Consider the following 23118-nt stretch of genomic DNA (forward strand, 5'->3'; position numbering starts at 1 on the left):
ACTCAGCATAAAGCAATCTGGCCTACTAAAGACTGGCAAATAGACTTTACCCAGATGCCATGGGCAACACGGAATTTCAGGTTTTTGTTAGTGTTTGTGGACACCTTCACTGGGTGGGTAAAAGCCTTTCCCACTAGGACTGAGAAAACATCAGAAGTCACTCCCATGTTGCTAAAAAAAAATCTCCCGTAGGTTTGGTCTGCCTAATACCTTACAGAATGATAGTGGACCAGTGTTTGTCTCCCAAATAACCCAACAAGTGTCCAGAAGCTTAGACATCTGATGAATACTACACTCAGCTTGGAAACCTCAATTAACTGAAAAAAAAAAAATGCAAAGAAAAATCACACCTTAAAAAAAAATAACCAAAATCGGTCAGGAACACAACTCCCTTGGGATAAGGCGCTGGCCCTTGCCCTGTTAAGGGTTAGAGTAGCTCCCTGAAGTGGACTTAAGTTGAGTCCTTTTAAAATTCTATATGGGAAATCTTTCAGCCATGTTCCCTGGGATTGAATCTCTGGATGTTTTAAGGAACGTTATGATTACTAATTATGATAAATCATTAAGCTCTGTATTAACTTCTGTCCATGAGTTTGCTCCTCGTAGGTCTGCATATCCACCTGATGTCCCTCCACATGGCTTCTGATCTGGTGATCATGTTTTACTGAAAACTTGGAAAGACCAGGGACCCGAAAACCAGTTGTCACCCAAGTGTATGGGCCCCTTTAAGTGGTGAGAAGAAGATTTGGGTGAATTCTTCTATTCTTCTGAGATTCCCCAAAATACCCTGAGGTTCTTTGCACTTGTCAGGGAAGTGACCTTCTTTACTCACCTGGCAGGGCTTCTGGGAACCCTGTAAACAAGGTACCAGGCCAATATTTTCAAGGGGCTTTATTTCATAAAGTGAGTCTTTCTCCCTTAGTGATCTGGTCATATCTGAGTCTATGCATGTTTCTCTCAAATGTAACATTGCAGTCAAAGCTCTGGTAACATCACCAGTGTTTCCAATTGTGTCCCGTTATAAGGAGAACAGATTCTTATTGATCTTATGCAAATAACTATATTGCCATGAGTATAAGAATAGTCACTCACTAAGAGTTTCTAATTTCTGGAGGCATCAGGTAGGGAGAAAAAGATAAATGTTTCAATTCTGCTCACAAAGATGTAATTTGCAAACTGCTGTAAGCCATAGTTAGCTTAAGAGAAAAGAGGAAAAGATTTTCTTAAATCTGAAAAACAAAACATTAAAAAATCAGCAATGTTTTAAATAAAAAAGTCATAAAAATTATAATCCTCCTCATCAGTTCATTTAATACCATAACTCTTTATCTTTTGTTAGTGGTTTCATGAAGTCATCAGTTTCTCTGTTAGAGTTCTATAATTTCCCACTTAGTTCAGTTTTATGATCCAAAAGTTCATCAGAAATCAGTATTCTAGAGTAAGTGTCAGAGTCATTTCCATGAATCTCTCTGAAAATGAGGACATGCCTATTCCAATCAAACCAACAAACTTAAACAAGCTTTCATTTACCAAAGATCATTTACTTTAAACCAGTTAAATAGAGTTCTTAATTTAGGCCATACCATCTGGAGGTAGAAAAATATCTCACACTGTATGGGCTCAGGCAACCCTATTGACTTCCTTTAGTAAGCTTAATTAACATTATCTGAAGGGCAGATTTATATGCTGTTTTACACTATCAATACCGGGGGAATGTTTCCCCCAGTGAGACACAATGTCTATCCCCACAATGCAATTTCTAATACAATCATGCAAAAGAGCTGTAGTCACTTAATTCCATCAACTCTTGTACCTCCAATCATAGCTTTCATTAGGACTTCATCGAAACATGTTGGGCTTATAATATTGGGTCGGAGGAGCATTCCCACCAGCACATAATGTCCATTTTCATAACACACTCAGGCAAAGTTGATATACTCTCTTTATAAAAAATTAGCTCAAACATTCCAACCTTTATAATCTTATCAACACTTATACTTTTACATTTTTTTCAATTTAATTGTAGCCTGAGTCAGAGTCTTAAGGCTAGTCATTATTTTTTTGTATTTCCTTTTTAGTTTGGTCTTTTCATAGGTACCAATAAAAGAATTATGACGAGAGCTCTCTAAAAATTTTTCCAATTTAGAAGTTTTTCCAATTTAAGGATCCATCATCTGGCAGTGTTCTCCGGAGTCTAAAGGATATTGTGGCCATGTGATGTTATAAAAGAATATCACCTTTTTCCTTTTTCATGGGCTCATAGCTAAAAGTCACCCAATTTTGGAGAATGTAAGCCGAGGGGCTAGAGGTGGGGATCGATTTAGTGTTCCCCATAGCTGACTACACACAAGATAAATGCACTCACACAAAGATAGAATCTGACTCTTGACAAATGCAAAACCAAAAGTAGACCCAAGTCCAGTGCGTTTCTGCACTCCAAGCAAGCATATTGCTGAGGGTGCCTGACACCAGCGGGAAGGAGGGAGCAGCAGGGGAAGGCCCCGGGGCAAACAAGCCCGGGAAGTTGCTGGGGGGCTACTGATCACTGAAACCCTAACCAAAGCCATCCAGCCACAGGCACAAGACTCTGGGCTGGCTCACCAAAATTGATACTGAACCTCTTAATCGCCAGTTTGTGTGCCTGGTGTGCAGTAAGCCAATCATGGAGACATCAGTGCTTGGAGCTGGAGAAAGCTTTATTCGAATTGGCCAAAACAAGAAGGTGGGAGGATAGGTTCTCTCAAATCTGCCTTAACAAGAGAAGAAAGCAGCAGGGGGTTTTAAGGAGCTAAGGGGCTTGGCAGGAGGAGTTTCAGAGAAATGAAGGGGTCACTCCCGATGAACCCCTGGGCTATCTGACTTCTGGACATCAAGGGCAGCTGGGGGTTGGTTATCTGGTTATGGTAACTTCCTTGAAGGCATTCATTCTCCTGTAAAACAAGCTCATGAATCCTTGTGACTCTTGAGTCACCCCTCAGGTTAAACAAGAAAACAGCAAATTGACAAGATGAACTTCTTTTCATAAGAAGGTGGAAAGGTAAATCATATTGAATATTTACAGTAACCCGCAGGTACCCGGCTTCATATTGATTCCCTCTCCATCTTTATTATTTGTGTGTTTTCTGGCAGTTTATTTGGTGAAGAAACAAAGTGGTGAGGCCTGTAGTTTTCCAGAAAGACTGTGCCTTTGCTGAGGACCTGTCCACCATGTGGTTGAATATGATTCTTTGTTCCCAGTCAATTGCTTTCTCTTTACAGTAAATTGATGATGGAGGGACATCAGGGGTAGTACTCTGTACTTCCACCAGGAGGCGCACTACATCCAGCTGTCTCCCTGTGGCCATGCAGTGGCCCTTGATGGTTACTGCCGAGATCCATTCATTCATTAGGGTCACAAAGCAGTGATAATGTAATTCTGCCTTTGTTTTTCTATCTTTATTATTTGGACTACTTCTGCACAAAAAACACCTCTCTTTCTCAACTAAGTGAATATCATGAGGTCCGGGTCTTATGTGAATTTGAAAGGCAGGATAAATGGTTGAGTCTTTCTGTTTTTTTCTTTTTTTTAGCCAAATTTCATAATACACATCTGGTATGCTCATCCTGCAAACAAGAAGACGGCTTGTCAGTGGCGGCCTGGAGGCGTAGAGGTCAAGTTCGAGTGCCCCAGTTCGGAGGCCTGGAGTTCACAATTTCAGGTCCCAACGGGGACCTACATACTGCTCATCAAGCCATGCTGTGGCAGGCGTCCCACATGCAAAGTAGAGGAAGATGGGCACGGATGTTAGCCCAGGGCCAATCTTCCTGAGTAAAAAGAGGAGGACTGGCACAGGTGTTAGCTCAGGGCTAATCTTCCTCACACACACACAAAAAAAACATTCAGCTTGTCTATTCTTCTCCTGTTCCTGGAGGAAAGAAATGTTAAAGAACAAAATCCAAGTGAGTAAATTTTAAAGATCTTACTGGCTTCATTCAACAGCTCATGAACTGGGCAGCAACCAGTCTAGCAGATAGAAAGGAGCTCTGAAGAGCTCTCCAAGACAAGGGATTTTTAGGCAGAAGGGAGCAGGAACAGGGAAGTTATGTTAGGCAAAAAGGCAGCTTGGTTATTGCAAGGTCACCTTCCTTTGGGGGATGGCAGGGGTCTATCAGGCAGATGACCTGACTAGTGCTGAACAGATTCCTGGTTGAGGGGTTTAAAATCCATTTCTGGGAGAGCTGAAACGGTCACTGAATGAAATTTTGCATTGGTGATGACGTGGGGCTTAGCATAAGGAACTCTGGAGCCTGTTGGCTTTTTATTTTTTTTTAATTTAATTTAATTTTATTTTTCTCCCAAAGCCACAGTAGATAGTTGTATGTCATAGTTGCACATCCTTCTAGTTGCTGTATGTGGGACGCGGCCTCAGCATGGCCAGAGAAGCAGTGCCTCGGTGCACGCCCGGGATCCGAACCCGGGCCACCAGCAGCAGAGTGCGTCAACTTCTCCACTAAGCCATGGGACCGGCCCCAAAATAGTTTGGAAATTTCTTTTTTTTTTTTTTGTGAGGAAGAGCGGCCCTGAGCTAACATCTGCCAATCCTCCTCTTTTTGCTGAGGAAGACCGGCCCTGGGCTAACATCCATGCCCATCTTCCTCCACTTTATATGGGACGCCGCCACAGCATGGCCTGACAAGCGGTGCATCGGAGCATGCCCAGGATCCGAACCTGTGAACCCCGGGCCGCCAAAGCAGAGCACGTGCACTTAACCACTGCGCCACCTGGCCAGCCCCTGTTGCCTTGTTTTTAGCAGGAGAGATCTGTCTCCACTCACCACCCAGAGAAGAACCAGACCCATTCTCCTCCATTTCCCATGTGTTTCTCACCTGGGCTCTCACATCCTCTGTGTGCTTCCTCGTCTAGGCTTCGACCACCACCAAACACAGCACAGCAGCGACAGTGGACACTGCGAGAGGAGCCGCAGCAGGAGCAGCCGCACAGGAAGCGCTCTGACCTTCAGGCCCTGGAGGTCACCATGAAATGGGCTTCGATTATACCCAGTGGGCCTTCTTCATATGATGCTCCTGCACCAACACTGCCTCCAGCTCCCTGGACCCCGAGGGCTCCCCTGGTTCCTCACCAGAGACTGCAGGGACCGTGGTGTTCAGCCCGCAGTGTCCCACGTGGCAGGCGAACCTCTGCTCCTCTCCAGGGAGGATCCGAGTGTCCACCCAGGTCTGGTAGGTCCCGTCCCCACTGGGCACATTGGTCCCAGGCCTAAAGCTGCCCTGGTGCATGGGCTCCCCATCCCGAAGCCAGGTCAGTGTGGCACCCCGAGGATAGAAGCTAAAAGCCCAGCACCTCAGGAGGACCTGGCCCACCAGGTTCTTACTGCGGGTCACAGTCACTGACGGGGGATCTGGGGGGAGACAAAGCACTGTTCAGTGAGGCCAAGGACGCTCCCTCCTTCCACTGCAGGGAAACCAAGAGCAGGAACCAGCCAGCCCTTAGAAATGACCCATGCACATTCGCCCCCAGCCACCACTCCAAGGGGCCTACGTCCCCAGTGGAGAGAGGACTGTGGGAGGGCCCCACGCTGCTCCAATAGCCCCAGGACCCTCCAAGGGTGTCAGGCCCTCACCCACCTGGAGAGCCTGAAAGGAGACAAACTCCCTGCTCTCAGGGGCCATTGCATCCACCTGAGGATGCTCAGCACATGGTCTGGAAGAATTTTCAGGCACTGATGGGACAGAGGGGCTGCTCTGCTCTACAGGGAGTGAGAATCAGACCTCAGTGATGTACCTCCTTCCTCCCCAACAGAATCAGCTCCACATGCTCCAGGGGGCGATGGAGGGACTGTCCACAAGGATGGCCAGCTGGCCCTGCAGCCCGATTCTTTCATCCTGGGCCTTACATTCCAGGATGTAAGGAGACTTCCGGATGATTATAGATATTTTCATACCCACCCCACAAAACACAGACACATACCAATATTTACTCTTTCTTTTCATTTTCTGTCACAGACGTAGATGAGGAGGAAACTTTAAACTAGACTTTTCTAAAAGTGAAAGCAGAATAAAAGTGGGATGACCCTGGTAATATGATTCTGGGTGGTTTGGATGTGAATATGTGACCCTTGCTCCAGAGCTGGAATTTTCTTTTCTATCTTGGCTCCCAGCCAGGTTGGCCTCATCTTAGGGCCTCCACCAAGGAGTTGAAACCTAGATGTCTCCCCACTCAAAGTCCACATCCCAGAGAATGAGGAGAAAAAAGGAGAGAAAAGGTTTCCTTTTCCTGCCTGCCTGGGGCCTGAGGCCTGAGATCTGGGCCCACATCCTGGGACTCTCCACTTCTCCAGCTGATTGACCAGCAATGCGTCCAGAGGAGACCCCTCACCCACCCACATGGGTTTGCCTCTCAGACAATTTAGTCAGAACTCAGCACCTAACCTAAGGCCAGGGCAGGACAGCCACTCAGAGAACAGCAAGAAAGTTCTCTTCCTTGTGGGAACCAGGGATAGACTCAGTGGGTGGACCTTCCCACCCAGGTCAGTACCTCTATTCTCCAGGAGGCCCCTCGAGGAGCCCAGGTATCTCCAGAGTTGGGCAGGACAAGTCACACGCAGGAAAGTCTTAACCAGATCAGCCCTGGGGCCTTGGGTCTCCCAGAGCTTCTTGATGTGCTGGGCTGAGGGTGTGGCCACCGTCCAGGGGAGGGTCTCTGAGTTGAAGGTGAGGAAGTCCTGGTCCTGCCCGTTGTAGCCCAAGCGCCAGGAGCCTCTAAAACTCAGGTCTCCCTGGAGCTCACAGCCCAACGTGGCCTGGAGGGAGTGAAGGCCTGGCCCACCCCAGGCAGCGACCTGTCACCTCACTGTGCCTGAGCAGGACTCCATCCCAGAGGGGTATGTCATCTCCTCCACCCACATCTGAGGAACCTGGTGCAGTCTCAGGGGGGCCTCACCTCTCTGTGCAATTCCAGCCTTGCTGTGCCCTCCCCTCCCCCAGCTGCAGGATAAACAGTGCAGGGACCAGAATCAGACCCACGTGCCCCTGGCCCTGCCCACACTCACCTGAGCCCTGGCCCTGCTGACCCATGATCTCTGTCAGCATCTGTCTGAGCTGCCGCTCCTTCTCCTTCAGGTCCTTGGTCTCTCTCTCCCAGGTCTCAGCTCCCAGGTCCATCTTGATCCCTAGACCCCGGGGCTCTGCCCTCTGGCTCTCGCCATCATAGCGCAGGAAGAGCTCATCATCAAAGTATCCCAGGGCCAGGAACTGGGGCTTCCCAGGCCTGTCCAGGGACAGGGCCATGAGGTCGTAGCGGAGAGTGTGGGTTCCTGAGGGAGGAGGACACGTGGGTGATTCGCAGACCAATTCAAGGTTTCTTTTTTTTTTTTTTTAATTTTTTGTTTATTGCAGTAACATTGGTTTATAACATTGTAAAAATTTCAGGTGTACATCATTGTACTTCTATTTCTGCATAGATTACATCATGTTTACCACCAAAATACTAATTACAACCCATCACCACACACATGTACCGAAAAATATGGAACGCTTCACGAATTTGCATGTCATCCTTGCGCAGGGGCCATGCTAATCTTCTCTGTATCATTCCAATTTTAGTATATGTGCTGCCGAAGCGAGCACCAATTCAAGGTTTCTAACAGCTGTCTCTGTCTTGAGTTATTTAAATCAGGCTACTCTGTCCTGACCCATCCCAGAGGGGAGTGCAAGGAACCAAGCAGAGTGCTTTGTGGTGGACAGGATGAGAGGAAGAGAGGGTCAGGCAAAAAGACTAGGGTGGAAAGAGATAAGAGAGGCGTTAAGACGTGGAAAAGAAAGCAGAAGTATATTTGGGCAGAGAGAGAAGCAGACACGACTGAGAGATCACAGCTGCACAGGGCAGGAAACTCCGAGCCTCCGACAGGCAGAACGGAAATTTCCCACGGTCTTCTACACCCAGAAGAGAAGAACCGCCAGGCTCTCAGCTGAAACCTCTGAAGGCCACAGCGCCAGTTTCGGAATCCTCCTAGAACTGTGACCTTGTGCTGACCCAGGTCGATCCTGATTCAATTGAGGCCATAAGGCCCTTATATATTCTACTGAACCAAGGAAAAGAATAAACTTTTCCTGGGCAGAAAATGACATCAACTGAAGCCAAGACGGGTGTATTGTATGTAACGTCCAGGATTCAACGTGAATTTGTTGACCTCCAAAGATGAGGGGATACAAGACTGGTAATCAAGAAATGGAGAAGATCCCAGAGAATTGGAGCCGACTTTCAAATGATCCCGATGTTGCTATTAGCAGAAAAAATTTTAATATTAATATGTTTAAGAAAATGGGCAAAGTATTTGAAAGGAAAGAGGATTTCACCAGAGAACTGAAATGTATAAAAATAAAATGGGAATTCTAGGAATGAAATACACAATATCTGAAGTTTTGAACTCACTGGATGTGATCTGCAGCAGATTAGACAGAGAAAAACAGGGTTAGTGAGCTGGAGGACAGGAAACTGGAATATACAAAACAGAAGCTTAGAGAAATATGAATGCTCCAAAAAGGGAAAGCTAAGCATAAGTGCCATGTGTGACCCTCTCTTCTGTATCACTGGAGTTTCAGGAGAGAAGAGAGAAAATGCAACCCTGGCATTATTCAAGGACATAATAGCCAAGAATTGTCCAGAACAGATGAAAGACATCAAAAAGAGGTTCAGGAAGCTCTCAGCTTTAAGCATGATAAACAGAAACAAAGCCACCTGAGAACATCATGGCCAAAATATTGAACAGTCAAGACAGAGAGAAACATTGCAAATAAAAACACCCAGAGAAAATAAGACATATTACTTTTAGGGAGCATTTTATAAGGCCGTCAGAACTGACTCCTCAACAGAAATGATGGAAAGCAGAACACAGTGAAACGACATCTTCCAAGTGCTGAAATAAAATCATTACCAACTTACAAATCTATAGCCAGAAAAAATACTATAGTGGAAGGAAGTCAGAACAAAGATGGTTTAAGAAAAAAAATGTGCACAGTCGCTGCTATCAGGTCTGCACTAAAGGAAAAGCCAATGGGAGCTCTTCAGGCAGAGCAGATGTTATCCCAGACTGAAAGAAGCAAATGCAGGCAGGAACCCCAAAGACCAACTGTGTGAGTAGATCCGAGGAATATTGAAGGAACAGAACCATCATTTTCATGTTCTGTGGAATTTAAAGTATATGTACAACTAAAATTTATGAAAACAATAATGTGAGAGTTTAGGGGTTGGGAAATGGAGTTTAAAGGTCTAGCAATATCTGGGAATTGTTAAAAGTTGTAATTAGTACTTGACTAAAATACTAATACATATTATAATCTTTAAAACGACCACTGTGAGAAGAGTTAGAGATGTACAATTAACAAATTAGTAGAAGAAAGGAATGGAGTATTGAGAAAGCTAGATATCCAAAAGAAGGAAAGAAAAGGAGAAAAAAAGGAACAAGTAGATTGGCTGAAGAGAAGATATAGAGCAGGATGGTAGATATAAACCCAAACATAACAGTAATTACATTAATGTGAGTGTACCAAAAACCCCATGTCAAAGAATAAGGTTATCAGACTAAAAGGTTAAAAGAGAAAATCACAGGGGGCTGGCCTGGTGGCGCAAGTGGTTAAGTGCGCGCACTCCGCTGCGGGTTCGCCAGTTTGGATCCCGGGCATGCACCGACGCACGGCTTGGCAAGCCATGCTGTGGCGGCGTCCCATATAAAGTAGAGGAAGATGGGCATGGATGTTAGCCCAGGGCCAGTCTTCCTCAGCAAAAAGAGGAGGACTGGCAGATGTTAGCTTAGGGCCGATCTTCCTCACACACACAAAAAAATCACAAAATCAAATTATCTTGCTTATAAGAGTCACACAAAGACATCAGAAGACTGAAATGGAAAAGATAGACAAATGACATAAATGTCAGCTGTAACCAGAAGAAGGCTGGCATTGCTCTACTAACATCAGATCAGGTTTTAAGACAAAAAGCGTTATTGGAGTAAGGAGAGGCCCCTGCAATGGGAGATTTCACCGTCATAAATCTGTATGTTTCCAATTACACAGCTTTAGAGTGCATAAAGCAAAATTAGTGAAACTAAAAAGACAGATCCAAAACACTTCGAGAGACGTTAACACCTCTCCCACAATAACCAGAATACAAGCAGACATAAAATCCCTGCGGTACACAGTCTGAACCACAGAATTAACTTGACACGGTTAACCCACACGGCACAGATGGCATTTCTATGTGCACAAGGAATGTTTGTCAAAATCAGCCACACCCTGAAACATGAAGAAAGATTCAACAAGTGTCAGAGGATTGAAACCATTCAGAATATGCTATCTGACCACTGGGGTAATAAGCTAGAAATCAATTTTAAAAAAAGATATCCAGAAAACCCCCAATTGCTGGGAAATTAAACAGCACACTTGATATAATCCATGGGTTAAAGAAGAAATCACAAGGGAAATTACAAAATATTTTGAACTGAATGAGGATGAAAACAATGCGTATCGCACCTTAGGAGTGCAGCTGAAGTAGTGACTGGAGAGCAAGTAACAGCCTTAAATGCAGATATTAGAGAAAAAGAGACTACATAGTGAACTTCTCAGCTTCAAGCTCAAGACATCAGAAAAAGAACATAAAACACATAAAAGTCAAAAGACATAATATAGATAAAAGGAGAAATCAGTGAAATAGAAAATTACACACAATAACAATGGACAAATTTCTCAAAAAAAAAATTCGTCTTACCACAGCTGATATAAGAAAAAGTCAATAATCTCTTAAATATTAAGAAATTAAGGCCATGATTAAACATTTCCCAGCAAGAAATCTCTAGGTCCAGATGGCGTCACCGGTTAATTCTAACAAATGTTTAAGATTAAAAGAATAGTCTTATACAAACCGTAGCGGAAGATGGAACATGAGAGAGTGTCACCGACTAGGCACCTCTAGAAACTCAAAGGTGGGTTTGGGAGCAATTAACTGTTTTTCCAAGTTGTTTCTTTTCCTTTTTTTTTTTTTGTGAGGAAGACTGGCCTTGGGCTAACATCCGTGCCCACCTTCCTCTACTTCACATGGGACGCCTCCACAGGACGGCTTGACAGGCTGTGGGTCAGTCCAGGCCCCTGGGTCTGAACCTGCGAACACCGGGCCGCTGAAGTGGAGCTGACGCACTTAAACGCTGGTGGACGTGTAACCACCAACCATCCTGAAACGGAGGAATCCTCACCACAGAGCTACACACATGATCTTTGCCTTATTTTTAATGCAAAGATCTCTCCAGGAAGAGCTTATGCCTCATTATGAGGAAGTACGTTTTCCAATTGAGCCTGCACAAGCAAATACCCACCTCTCCCTTTTGAATGTTCATTTCCCAACTGAAATAAAAGTTCCTGCTTTTAGTTTTAAAAAGTTCCTGCTTTTACCCCTTTGTTCAGGGATACCATGACTTTGGAAATGATTCCTCATGGCCTCCTATTTGCTGCAAATACACTGTACTTTGTGAGACAACTTCCACTGGTGTCGAGTCTTATTTAACTCACCAGGAGGTGAGCCCACTTGGTTAGGTAACAAGAGCACCCCAGATATGTTTCATAAAGCCGGCACAAACCTGATGACCCCCAAGACCCTCACCTGCCTCCCTGCTAGCCTGCCTCCCCAGACCGTTACCATCCCCATACTGTAGCCCCTCAGACACCAGCCCCCTTTCAAGGACTCCAGATACTCACCATCCTCCACCATGGCTCCCAAATACCAGCTTCCCTGCTGATCTCCTTCCCCCTTCAAAAGAACCACACACACACACACACACACACACACACACACACACACACAATCGCCATTCCCTTCCGTGGCCGCCCACATGCTCCTGGCTACTTCCCTCACTCACTTCTATTTTGCTCGCAGCCCCCCTCCCACACTTTCCGCCCCCACACTGCCCCCTGCAGATCCTCACCTGCCTTCCTGCCATCCCCAGAGACCCTCACCGTCCCCCACCACGGCCCCCAGGTACTCCTCTGGCTGCCTGCGGACACCCCATCCAGACATAGCCCCCCACGGAGAGATCCGGACACTCACCGCCCCCCTCTCCACGTGTCTCCAGGGAACCCTCACCGTCCTCCCTGCCCGCGCCTCCCAGGCCCCCAGACACTCACGTGCCCTCTGCGGACCCTCCGTCCCAGGAAACACTGAGCCCACACCACCACCCTGAGGACACCCACATCCCCCTCTCCCTGCTGCCATGCCCCTCAAACGCTCCTGCCCACTTGGGTAGAGCCCCCTGCAAGCGCGCCCTCTGCAAGTCCTAACACCCCCTCTCCTCCCGCCAGCCCCACACAACGCACAGTCCCCCATCCGCACCCAGACTCCCCCCTACCCCTTCGCCCATAGCCGCTCAGATGCTCACCAGTGCCGGACTCCAGGGACTCCTCCTGCAGTAGCAGCAACAGGAGCAGCAGGTGGCTCAGGGCTCTGGGGTCCCCAGGGGACCCTATCCCCATCTCTGTTCAGAGGTCTTGATGCCAAACCAAGTGGGCTCACTCCACTCTACACCAGTAGAAGTTGTCTCACAAAGTAAAGTGTATTTGCAGCAAGTAGAGGGCAGTGAGGAATATTTTCCAAAGGAAGCAGGAGCTTTTATGTTGGTTGGGGAACGAATATTCAAAAAAGAGAGGCGGGTATTGGCTTGAGCAGGCTCAGTTGGAAAAAGTGCTTCCCCATACACTGCAGATTACCCTAATGAGGCTTAATGTCCTCCTGAAGAGATCTTGCTATGAAAATTAAGGCAAGATCATGGATGGAGCTGGTGTAGGGAGGCTTGGTTAGCTTCAGGGTGGTTGCTGGTTGTGTCTAATTAACATAAAAACAGTCAAACGCTTCCAAACCCACCCTAGAGCCCCTCGGGGCCTGGTCTGTCACAGTCTGGATGCACAAGTTGCATGCCTGTCATTTCCAGCGTCTACTTTCACTTTGCATATTGAAGCCTAAGGCCCAGCCCACCTTACTCTGCGGGTCTGGCAGGCCCCAGAGCCTCCCAAGGACCCAAACTCTCCATCAGCTCTGCCCAGGACCCCAAGTATGTTCCTTCCATCCATCCATCCATCCATCCATCCATCCATCCATCCATCCATCCATCCATCCTTCCATCCATCCATCCATTTATTCATTCAGTATTCCCTGAGCACCTGCTCTGTGCCTAGCCCTGAGCTAGATGATGCTGGGGTCACATGGTGACTTAGGCCCAGAACCTGTCCTTTTGAGTCTTACCGTACAGTGGAGAGCACAGGCCACCACAGACACTGATGACCTAGAGTGAGCAGGGCTGGATGGGATGCACAGGGGTCAGGGGTGTCTAGCTGGAGGAGGGGACTTGTGAGGTCAGATTTTAAGAATGGGCGAGAACTGTGACTATTTCAGAGAGGGTGAGCACTGGGAGGGCAGAGGGCGGGCAGGGAGAGGGGCGGCAGGGGTGGTCACCTTGCGGGCCTCCGTGAGGACTGTGGATTTTATCTTCAGTGCACCGGGAGCCACGGATGGGTCATAAGCAGGAGATGGAAGTGGTCGGATTTGTGGAACGTCCCCGTGTCTGTCTGCTGGGAGGAGGGTTGACGGGAGGGTGGGGACAGGAGACAGGGGACCAGGCAGGAGGCTGCTGTAGCAGAAATAATTGTGCAATTGCCAGAGTCCTGAATGTCTGAGTTCTCTCCATGGGGAGTGGGGGCAGCACAAGCCCCGCCCAGCCCCATCTCTCTCTGCTCTTTTAGCCTCCTGTCCCTACAGCTGCAGGTAGAGCAGTGGTTTCCAGACCTCTATTAGGTTGTAAAAAAAATTTGAATAGTTCATAGCTGTTAGGTTTTCATAATTTGAAACAAAAACAGATTAGAAAATAGAAGAGCGTGCACTAGAGAGAAGCTTATCGATTATTGTTTCAGGAAACTTTCTTTTGGACTTGTGTGCCACACAGAATGCTGTGACATCAGTTCTTCCTGGGGACTGGAGGCCAAACAGTTAGCAAGCAGAGGGATGGAGACGGCTCCAGCCACGGGCTCACCTCCTCCTTTCCCAAAAGCCGCTGCCTTAAACTACCCGTCACGTCATCCAGGAAGGGGTCCAGCTGCCATTTCCTGGGTTCCAGGTGTTTCCTGGGGAGGCTGCAGGCGGGCTCGGCACCCAGCCTGGTTGTCTCTGCCCTGAAGAGGGTGAGGTGGAGCCTGGCGCCAGGGTGAGAGAGAGGAGCACACTGCCCAGGGCAGGGTTGGGGTTGGTGTCTCTGGGGTAGGAGGAGCCCAGCTGGAGCCTGGAGCCTGGTGTCTCAGGGTGGATGAGTCAGGCTGTGAGGCAGGAATGTGGAGGGAGACAGGACAGGGCAGGGGCTCAGAGGCTGTGCTGGAGGGTAGTGGCTGGTCCTGAGATGAGTGGACACTGAGAGCCACTGCTCAACAGCACTGAGGCCTTGGGGTCAGACAGATCCTTTTGGGTTTGCATCCTGCTTCTGCCCCTTCTCAAGCTGTCGTGAAAGCCTTTGCACACAGTCCCGTCTAATCCCCCCACCAGCTCCCTCAGAGACCCCCACCCTGTTGTGTCCACAGGGGGACCTCACTGTCTGGGGACAGCTCTGTCTTCTACATGAGAGCCCGGGGTGGGAGTCAGGACCCAGCCTGTTCTGGTTGAAGCCATCATTCGGTGTTGGGACTCTGCTTCTCCTGATGGCTAAAGAAGGTTCTGGCTCTCTTGGCAGTAAGTGTAAGATCCCCAACAGCCATTTGTTTTATTCTCTCATCTTGTTCCCTGGATCCAAGCAGGACACTGACCCAACGTTCTCCTGTGGGTCAGTGACACAGGCTGGAGCAGAGCCCAGGACTCCTGAATCCCAGTCCAGGGGCCTCCAACCCCCTGCCCAGCCCCTCCAGGAAGGACAGGCAGGCTCTGCTCTCAGACTTCCCTGGACAAGAGCTGGGTCGATGTTCCCATGGCTCCTGGTCGGGGCTGGCAGAGCTGGGCTCCTGGATGTGAAACCCCGGAGCTGGCATTTCCTGCTCTTACCAGATTCCCCACTGGATTCCCCTTTTCCCCAGGAATAAATTGGCTGAATATCCCTCCTGTCAGCATCTGGGTGTTGCTTCCTTCTGGCCTCAGGGAGCCCCTCCCAGGAGACAGGCAGGAATGCAGTGGACTTTCAGGTGTACAGAGAGAATGTCAGGTATGCAGGAGGAGGGGCTGGGGCTCCCCAGAGCCAGAAGGTCCTCCTCTGCTGGCTGAGGAGGAAGACATGTCACCCTTCTTCTCCAATCACATTATCAGAGTTTCAGGAACTGACCCCTGCTCCCTGTAAATGGACTTCCGGTGACCAAAGGATGGATGGTCTGGCCGGATCCCAGCTCTGATTGGATCCCCCAAGTAAAACAGTGAGTTTGTTACCCAGTCCACCAACCCCATAAGCCAGTAACCGCAGCCCTGCTCAGACCACACCTGACATGTTCTCGTTAGTTGACAGGAAAGCACAATGAGAGAAAGGAGGAGATGACTGAGACATATAGTCTAAACCAGTTAACACCAGTTGAAGGCAACATGGCCGTCTGACTTCACCTGACATAGACCCTGCAGGTCATTATATGCTCATTGTAATGCATTACCATACTACATCACACACCCACCAGCGCCATGACAGTTTACAATTGCCATGGCAATGGCAGAATATGACCAAACACGGAAATAAAAGAGGTGGCACCCTTGATCCCCAGAAAAGTTTACCCATTTCTCTGAAAGCTATGACTTTTCCTCCCCTTCATTACCTGGACCCCTTATAACAGCTGCTTACGCACCCCATGAGCTGAGAAGTTGATTTGTGAACCTAGTAGCCACTTCTCCATCCCTTGGCCATTGAATAAAAGCTTGTGCCATTGACTGCTCAGCTTTGATTTCATTTCAAATGCACGCCTCTGAACAGAATAGAACCCTCCACGGAGGGGACAGATTGTGGGTATGAGGCCCACCTGTGGGTTCCTTCTTGGAGCTCCTCTGAATGTGCATTGGAGTCCCACGGGAGTGAGGTCAATTTGGCAATAAGTTAAGAGCCAACTTGTCAGAGGAGGCGCTGGAGGAGCAGGCTCTAGACTTGGCCTCCAGGAATGATGCCCAGACAGCACTGCTGTGTGACTCAGGGATCTGAACATCACTGCTGCAACCCAAGCAACCTCTTGGCACCTCAAAGCTATTGCCTCGACATGTGGTTGCTGCTGGGGAAACACCTGGTGACTCCATGGCTGTGCTGCTCAGAGCTTCAAAGGCCTCCGGAACCCCAGCTGCAAGGCCTTCTGGGAAAGGCCGTCTGACGCTGCCCAGCCTCTACAGACAGGCAGGCCCTGAGTGGGTGGGATGGCTGCCAAGTGTCCTGTATACCCTTCATGGCTCCCCATCACCCTCAACTTATTGCAACTCCTTATTACAACCCAAGATGTCTCCCATGGCTCAACCCCCATGTCCCCCAGCTGCAGGCCCCACACTCCCCTCACTTTCTGCACCTCAACTTCAGGGTCTGTGGTCCCCCCACATCCACATGTTCCAGGGTTCATGCATGATGGTTCTTGTCTGACTCTCTCCCCACTCTCTTCACGTGCATTCTATTCACTCTCCAGCTTTCAGTTTAAATATCACCCTCTCTGGAACGTCTCTGACCCCCGAGGCTGAGGTCAGTTCCCCCTTTACATTCTGACAGCACCTTAGACGTCTTCTGCTGAGCACAAGTGTCAAGAAAGACACTTGAGAATCAAGTTCAGTGTGGTTTTTGATCACCGATGAGAAGGGAACGAGTTGTTTCAGGACTGAATAGATCAAGGGTTTCAGATTTACTTGAACCAGACCAGCCTCCACTCTGCACAAGCAGATGGGAGTCAGAATCCCACTAGAAAGTGAAGATGCTCAGGGAAAGTGTCATTCCGGCAACAGAAGTAAAGAAACAGACCGAGTGGGTCAGTGCCAGTGGTGTGGATAGTTCCTTTTGCTCTCTGGACACCACCGCCCCCCATTCAGATGTTTTTACTTTTCTTTTATATGTTTGTGGTTAAATACACATAACATAAAATTTATCATTTTAGCCATTGTAAATTGTAAGGTTCAGTGGCGTTTAGTACATTCAAGATGTTGTATAACTATCACCAGCATATTTTCATCACCCCTAAAGACAACCCCATACTCATTAAGCAATCCCTGCCCATTCCATCCTCCTCCCAGCCCCTAGAAACCACTAATCTGCTTTGTCTCAATGCATTTACCGATTTGGGTCTTTCATATGAATAGAATGATACAGTATGCTGTTCTTTGTGTCTGGCTTCTTTCGCATGTCACAATGTTCTCAACCTTCATCCATGTTGTAATGTATCTGTACTTCATTTCTCATAAGAAATAGTGTTTCATTATATGGATATACCACATTTAGTTCAGCCATGAATCAATGGATGGACTTTTGTGATGTCTCCACCTTTTGACTCTTGTGAATAATGCTGCAATGAATGTTTATATACAAGTTATTGAACAACTCTTTCAATTCTTTTGAGACTATACCAGGAGTAGAATTGCTTGTGCACATGGTAATCTTATGTTGCACTTATTGAGGAAGAGACGAACAGTTTTCCACGGTGGTTGCACCATTTTACATTCTCATTAGCAATGTGTGAGGGTTGCAGTTTCCCCCACACCCTCGATAACAGTAATTTTTTCCATTTTAAAAAATTATCACCATTCTAGTGGATGTGAAGTGGTCATTCTTAGTAGTTTTGATTTGAATTTCCCTTAAAAAATGACTTTGAGCATCTTTTCATGCACTTGTTGGACATTTGGATATCTACTCTGGAGAAATATCTATTCAAATCCTTTGCTTTAAATTGCATCGTTTGTCTTTTTCTTATTCAGTTGTAAGAATTCTTTATATATTCTGAAAGCTATATTCTAGATCATTGTTAGATATACGATTTGCAAATATTTTCTCCCATTCCCAATAGTGGGTTGTATTTTCACTATCTTGATAGTATTCTTTGATACACAAAACTTTTAAATTTTGATTAATTCCAATTTATCCTTTATTTCTTCTTTTTTCTCTGTGCTTTTGGTGTCATATCTAAGAAAACATTTTCAAATCCAAGGTCATGAAGAATTACTCCTATGTTTTCTTCTAAGACTTTTATAGCTTTACCTCCTACATTTAGGCCTTTCATCCACTTGAGTTAGTTTTTGTATATGGTGTGAGGCAGAGATCCAGCTTCGTTCTTCTGCCTGTGGATGTCCATTCGACCCAGTGCCACACGCAGAAAACTTCTTTCCACATTGAATGCTCTTGGCATCCTCATCAAAAAATCAATGGGCTATAAATCTGTGGACTTATTTCTGGAACCTCAATTCCATCACATTGATCTGTATGTCCATCCTTATGCCAGTACCACACTGTTTTGATTACTGTAGCTTTGTAGTAAGTTTAAAATCAGGAAGTGTGACGGGCCAGCTGGGTGGTGTAGCGGGTAAGTGCATGTGCTCCGATGCTGGCGGCCCGGGATTTAGATCCCAGGTGCGCACTGATGCACCGCTTGTCAAGCCACGCCATGGCGGCGTCCCATATAAAGTAGAGGAAGATGGGCACGGATGTTAGCCCAGGGCCAATCTTCCTCAGCAAAAAAGAGGAGGATTGGCATCAGATGTTAGCTCAGGGCTGATCTCCCTACACACAAAAACAATAAAATAAAAAAATAAATAAAATCAGGAAGGGTGAGACTTCCAACTTTGTCCTTCTTTTTCAAGGTTCTTTTCACTATTCAGAGTCCCTTGCAATTCCATATGAACTTGAGACTGAAGTTTTACATTTCTGGAAGAAGAAGAAAAAAAAGGCCATTGAGTTTTTTCTAGTGATTGCATTGAATCTGCAGATTGCTTTGGGAAGTAATCATCTTAACAATGTAAATGGAACTGATCTAGGGATGTGGTTGGGACATTGCTATGGAAGGAGAGGAGGGCGGGAGAGGAAAGGGATGGGATGGAGGCGAGGTTTCCTTGGGGGTGGGGCTGCAGCTTGACTGGAGATGGGGTTCCGTCCTCCTTTCTCTGGAGGCCACATTGGGGATCATGTCTCTGGATTTGGCTTTGGTTCAGTCGATGGGAAAGCAGCCGATTCCGAGGTCTTCTTACCTCTAGAGAGGAGCGGGGGATGTCAGAGGATCTCCAGTCGTCTTCCCTGGTCTCTGGGGAGTTACTTGGTCCTGGAGCTGGGGAGGCATCACACAGAGTATCTGTCACCTTGGAACCTCATGTCAGATCCTTTAAGAGCCAGGAGAGGACAGATGCTCCATCCCCCTTCCTTCCCTCACATGCATCCCTCTCATCCTCCAGTAACAAGGCCACTTTAGCAAAAAGGAAGGCATAGGATACACCTTGGAGCCGTCCCCACTGTCTCAAATTGAAACAGCCAATAATATCTGATCCATGTGACCCTACAAGTCTTCTACTTACCCCATGCTCTTTTCTACATTTCGAGCCCTCCTTAGGGGACTCCTCAACACCCTGACCTCACACCAGAGCCTAGTACCCACTCACCTAACCAAGGCTCATGTCATTCAGGTGACAGCGACTGTGATGGGCAGTGACCTTTTATTTACGGATTTGGAAACTCTAATTAGAATAAGTAGGCAAAATGGGAGATTTGCCAGGTTTCTGGGGTCACTCATGGAACCAAGACAGGAACTCCAATGTCACAAGGACACGTGTCTATTTCTGTTCTTCTTTATAGTTGTCACTTACTCAAGGACACATGACTTGCATATCCCAGGCACTGTTGCAGGCTCTGAGAGTCAGTGCTGAGGCTGCTCTGCAAAAGCCACTGTTTTCATTTGGTTCAAGGAGGAGGAGAAGGGATGAGAGGAGAGGGGAGGAGAGGAGGGGAGGGGAGAGGAGAGGAGGGGAGAGGAGAGGAGAGGAGATTATGAATGAGAGAATGCAGCAGCTGTGCCTGGTGCTGGGTAAACAATTGATGATCTTAGAGGTGACTGATGTGACCCATGTCCTTATCACACTTATTCGTTTCATTGATGTTCTGAGCGAAAATGTCCACAACCGTCTTGAGACCCTCAAGCAGAACATGACCCCATCAGAGTTAAGACGACAGGACCATGAAAGGTTTTCACTTGTCTCCTTCACAGGAATTAATCCTCCTTGGGCTTGAATACGCTCGCTCTGAGGGAGAGGGGGCAGTTTCTCCTCTGAGAGAAGCCACTTGGGGTCAGAAGGAGAAGGAGCCACTCCCCTGAGGGAGGCTGACAGAGCACTTACTGCCTGTTTGTCTTTGCACTTTCTTTTGAGGCTGTGTGTAAGTGCACAATGATGTAACATCTATGTTTCCTACTAGATGCAGCCAAGGGATTAGTAAACTCAGGAACAGAGCAGGCTCTGAGCCCCAGCCCAACCTGCTCACTCCTGGCCCGGATGCTGTTGCAGCCTGGTTTCCAGCCCCCGACACAGGGTTGGGCCCCATGTGTGTGGGGTGGGGGACAGGGTAGAGGTGGCTGGAGGGACGTTCTTAGGCCTTCCCCAGGGCATGGCACCCCACAAGGCCCAGCTGAGCAACAGCATGACAGGGAGGATGGGGGGCTGCTGGAGAGGGAGAGGTCTGAACTTCAGGCACCAGTTCTCAGAAAGTCACTCTTTCAGGACAGTCATGTTGACTAGATACACCCTGAGCACAGTGCTTTCATTCATTCATCCGCCATGCAGTCACCCATTGATTATTTTATTCATTCACTCATTCAACATTCCCTGAGCACCCGCTCTGTCACCAATCCTGTGCTAGTCGATGCTCGGGACACAGTGCTGACTTAGTCCAAGGCTCTGTCCTTCTTGTTCTCATGTCCAGTGAGGGACACTGACCATCCCAGACAGTCATGACTCAGAGTGAGTAGGGCTGGGAAGGAGGGCCAAGGGCATCAGGGATGGCTTCCTGGAGGAGGGGCATCTGAGCTGTGATTTTAAGAATGAGCAAGAACTGGGAGTATTTCAGTAGAGCTCAGTCCTGGGAGGGCAGAGGGCAGAGGGCAGAGGGCAGGGCAGGGCCAGTCATGCTGGGGGCCTCGGGGAGGATTCTGGACTCACCTGAGTGCCCTGTGAGCCATGGACGGCTCCTAAGCAGGGGATGGAATTGGGGAGATGTGAGCCTCTGGAAGATCCCAGCATCTGTCTGCTGTGAGCTGCACAGGAGGGTTGAGACGGGAGGCAGGACACCAGGGAGGAGGCTTCTCATGCAGAAATAATCGTGGGATCACCAGGGTCCTGACTGTCTGCTCTCTCCCAAGGGGGTGGAGGATGCACGCTCCCTCCCAGAACCATCCCTCCCCTGCTCCTCAGGCCTCCCCTCTCCTCAGCTGCAGGGTAGAGGAATGTTCTCCAAACTCTGGATCAGTGCTCTTTCAGGTTGTAAAACCAACAAGTTTGTATAATGGATACTTTAAAATTCAAAGAGAATTGATTGAAAACAGAACAGTGTGCACAGCATAGAACCTCCACCATTCCTGGGTAATTAAACTTTGTTTTGGACCGTGTGTAAGCCCCATGGTGATGTCATATCTATTTTTCCTAGTGAGTCACATACAAATGGTTAATAAGCAGGGGACTGGAAAGGCTCCAGGCACAGGCTTGCCTTCTCCTCTCCTAAGAGCCGCTGACTTAGCTGGCCTGTCACGTCCTCCAAAAAATGGGTTCAGCTCTCACATCCTCTGTCCCAGGTGCTTCCAGGAGGCTGAAGGTGGGCTCAGCGCCCAGTCCAGCATCCCTGTCAAAAGGAGGATGAGGTTGGCCTGGACACCAGCCAGTTCCAGAGAAAAGCACATTTCCCCCGGGGGCAGGGTTGGGGTTGGCATCTCTGAGGAAGGAGGGGCCCAGCCCACCATCCTGGGCCTGGAGCCTGGTCTTTCCAGGGGCTGAGTCAGGACCCGAGTGGAAAGGTGGAGGGAGATCAGGGCAGGGGGTCTCGGAGGCTGTGCTAGTGGGAGGGCATTGAAGGCCAGGCCAGGGCTCCATGGACACTGAGAGCCTCTGACCCGACAGTGATGACGATTTGGGGTCCAACAGCCCTGGGTTCTGTCGGGGCAAGAGGAAGAATCTCCCTCTGCCCTTTTCCTTAAGGTTCTTATGGTTGGCCAAATAATTAACAAGACAAGTTAGCAGGAGAAAATAATACCAAGTTTAATAACATGTATACATGGGAGAAACTCAGAAATGAGCAACTCGTCCCCCTGTCTAAGCTGCTTGCTTAAGTATTGCAGCTAAAGGCGAGGAACGTGTTGGGGGTGGGTAGTGGCCTGGGACTTCAGAGGGCAGGAGGACAATTCTTTTCGGGGTCATCTATAGATAATGTGGTCAGGGAGAGACAGAGTTTTTGATAAAAGAGGCTTGGTGCCTTTGCTATTGTAACCTCTATCCTACATTATCTTTATAGCCATCATGATAGAAGATCTGTTCCAGGAAGGAGCCACCATGTCAAATTCTATAGGCAGTTAGTGGGGGAGGTCAAATGTCCCTCAGAGAAAACAATCAAGGTAAAGAGATATATTTCAGGGTGGCCAAATCTTGATCTCCCACAGTTCAAATCTTTATACTTTCTCAAAACCCAAATAGGCCATTTACAGGTAACACCATTCACCTCTCTGTATAAGAGGAAGATCTGATTTTTCATGTTTGACTCTGACAGCTTTTAAGCCCCACCTCACTCACTTCCACTGCACATCTGGACAGATTGCACACTCCCTCCCTTGGCAGCAAAAGGAGGTTCAAATCCTCCACCCCAGCCCACATGCAGGAACCTCACCCTGGTCTCAGGTCCTAAACAAAAAATGATAGCCAAGTCAACATTCCCACTTCAAACTGTAAGTGAGCATAAGTGAGGCCGTCTTATTACCCCAAATGGCCCCAGCCCATCGTCTCTGTGACTACTCACTGCTCTGCACATACTCCAGAAAAAATCACATGCTCTCCTGATTTATGGCCTGCTTATGTATGTACTCCCCAATAGCTTGATCAATTAAAACTTTGTTCTGTGAGTTTCTATCCAGGAACAGACTGACCACAGGCAGGGAACACAC

The 23118-nt window shown here is 47.9% G+C and overlaps 1 protein-coding gene, 1 long non-coding RNA gene and 1 other non-coding gene across 3 annotated transcripts; all 3 read right to left on the reverse strand.

Annotated features, from left to right (window-relative positions):
* Nucleotides 1–2915: 2915 nt before the first annotated feature.
* LOC131397022 (MHC class I-like protein MILL1) lies at nt 2916–12668 on the reverse strand. Its single transcript, XM_058529637.1, has 6 exons — nt 12417–12668; nt 7050–7313; nt 6536–6817; nt 5121–5399; nt 4867–5003; nt 2916–3905 (listed from the first exon to the last, which is right to left on the reverse strand). The coding sequence occupies exons 1-5, from the start codon at nt 12508–12510 to the stop codon at nt 4900–4902; spliced, it is 1023 nt and encodes a 340-aa protein (XP_058385620.1). The 5' UTR covers nt 12511–12668; the 3' UTR covers nt 2916–3905; nt 4867–4899.
* LOC131398021 (U6 spliceosomal RNA) lies at nt 7520–7626 on the reverse strand. Its single transcript, XR_009216816.1, has one exon. It is a non-coding gene; the product is annotated as a U6 spliceosomal RNA (small nuclear RNA).
* Nucleotides 12669–17969: 5301 nt separating the features above from the next.
* Nucleotides 17970–21803, reverse strand: LOC131397877 (uncharacterized). The gene is made up of 3 exons (XR_009216797.1): nt 21134–21803; nt 19181–19257; nt 17970–18860 (listed from the first exon to the last, which is right to left on the reverse strand). It is a non-coding gene; the product is annotated as an uncharacterized LOC131397877 (long non-coding RNA).
* Nucleotides 21804–23118: the final 1315 nt, after the last annotated feature.

Source organism: Diceros bicornis, chromosome 34 (genome assembly GCF_020826845.1).
Source record: "Diceros bicornis minor isolate mBicDic1 chromosome 34, mDicBic1.mat.cur, whole genome shotgun sequence".
Taxonomy (NCBI): domain Eukaryota; kingdom Metazoa; phylum Chordata; class Mammalia; order Perissodactyla; family Rhinocerotidae; genus Diceros; species Diceros bicornis.

Excerpts from the sequence above, each read along its gene's own strand:
- LOC131397022 (XM_058529637.1), bottom strand. The coding sequence starts at position 12,510 with ATGGGGATAGGGTCCCCTGGGGACCCCAGAGCCCTGAGCCACCTGCTG. Across the intron at positions 6,818-7,049 it reads TCAGCAGGGCCAGGGCTCAG|GCCTTCACTCCCTCCAGGCC; the intron begins GTGAGTGTGGGC and ends GGGGTGGGCCAG. Across the intron at positions 5,004-5,120 it reads CACGGTCCCTGCAGTCTCTG|GGCCTGAAGGTCAGAGCGCT; the intron begins GTGAGGAACCAG and ends GGTGACCTCCAG.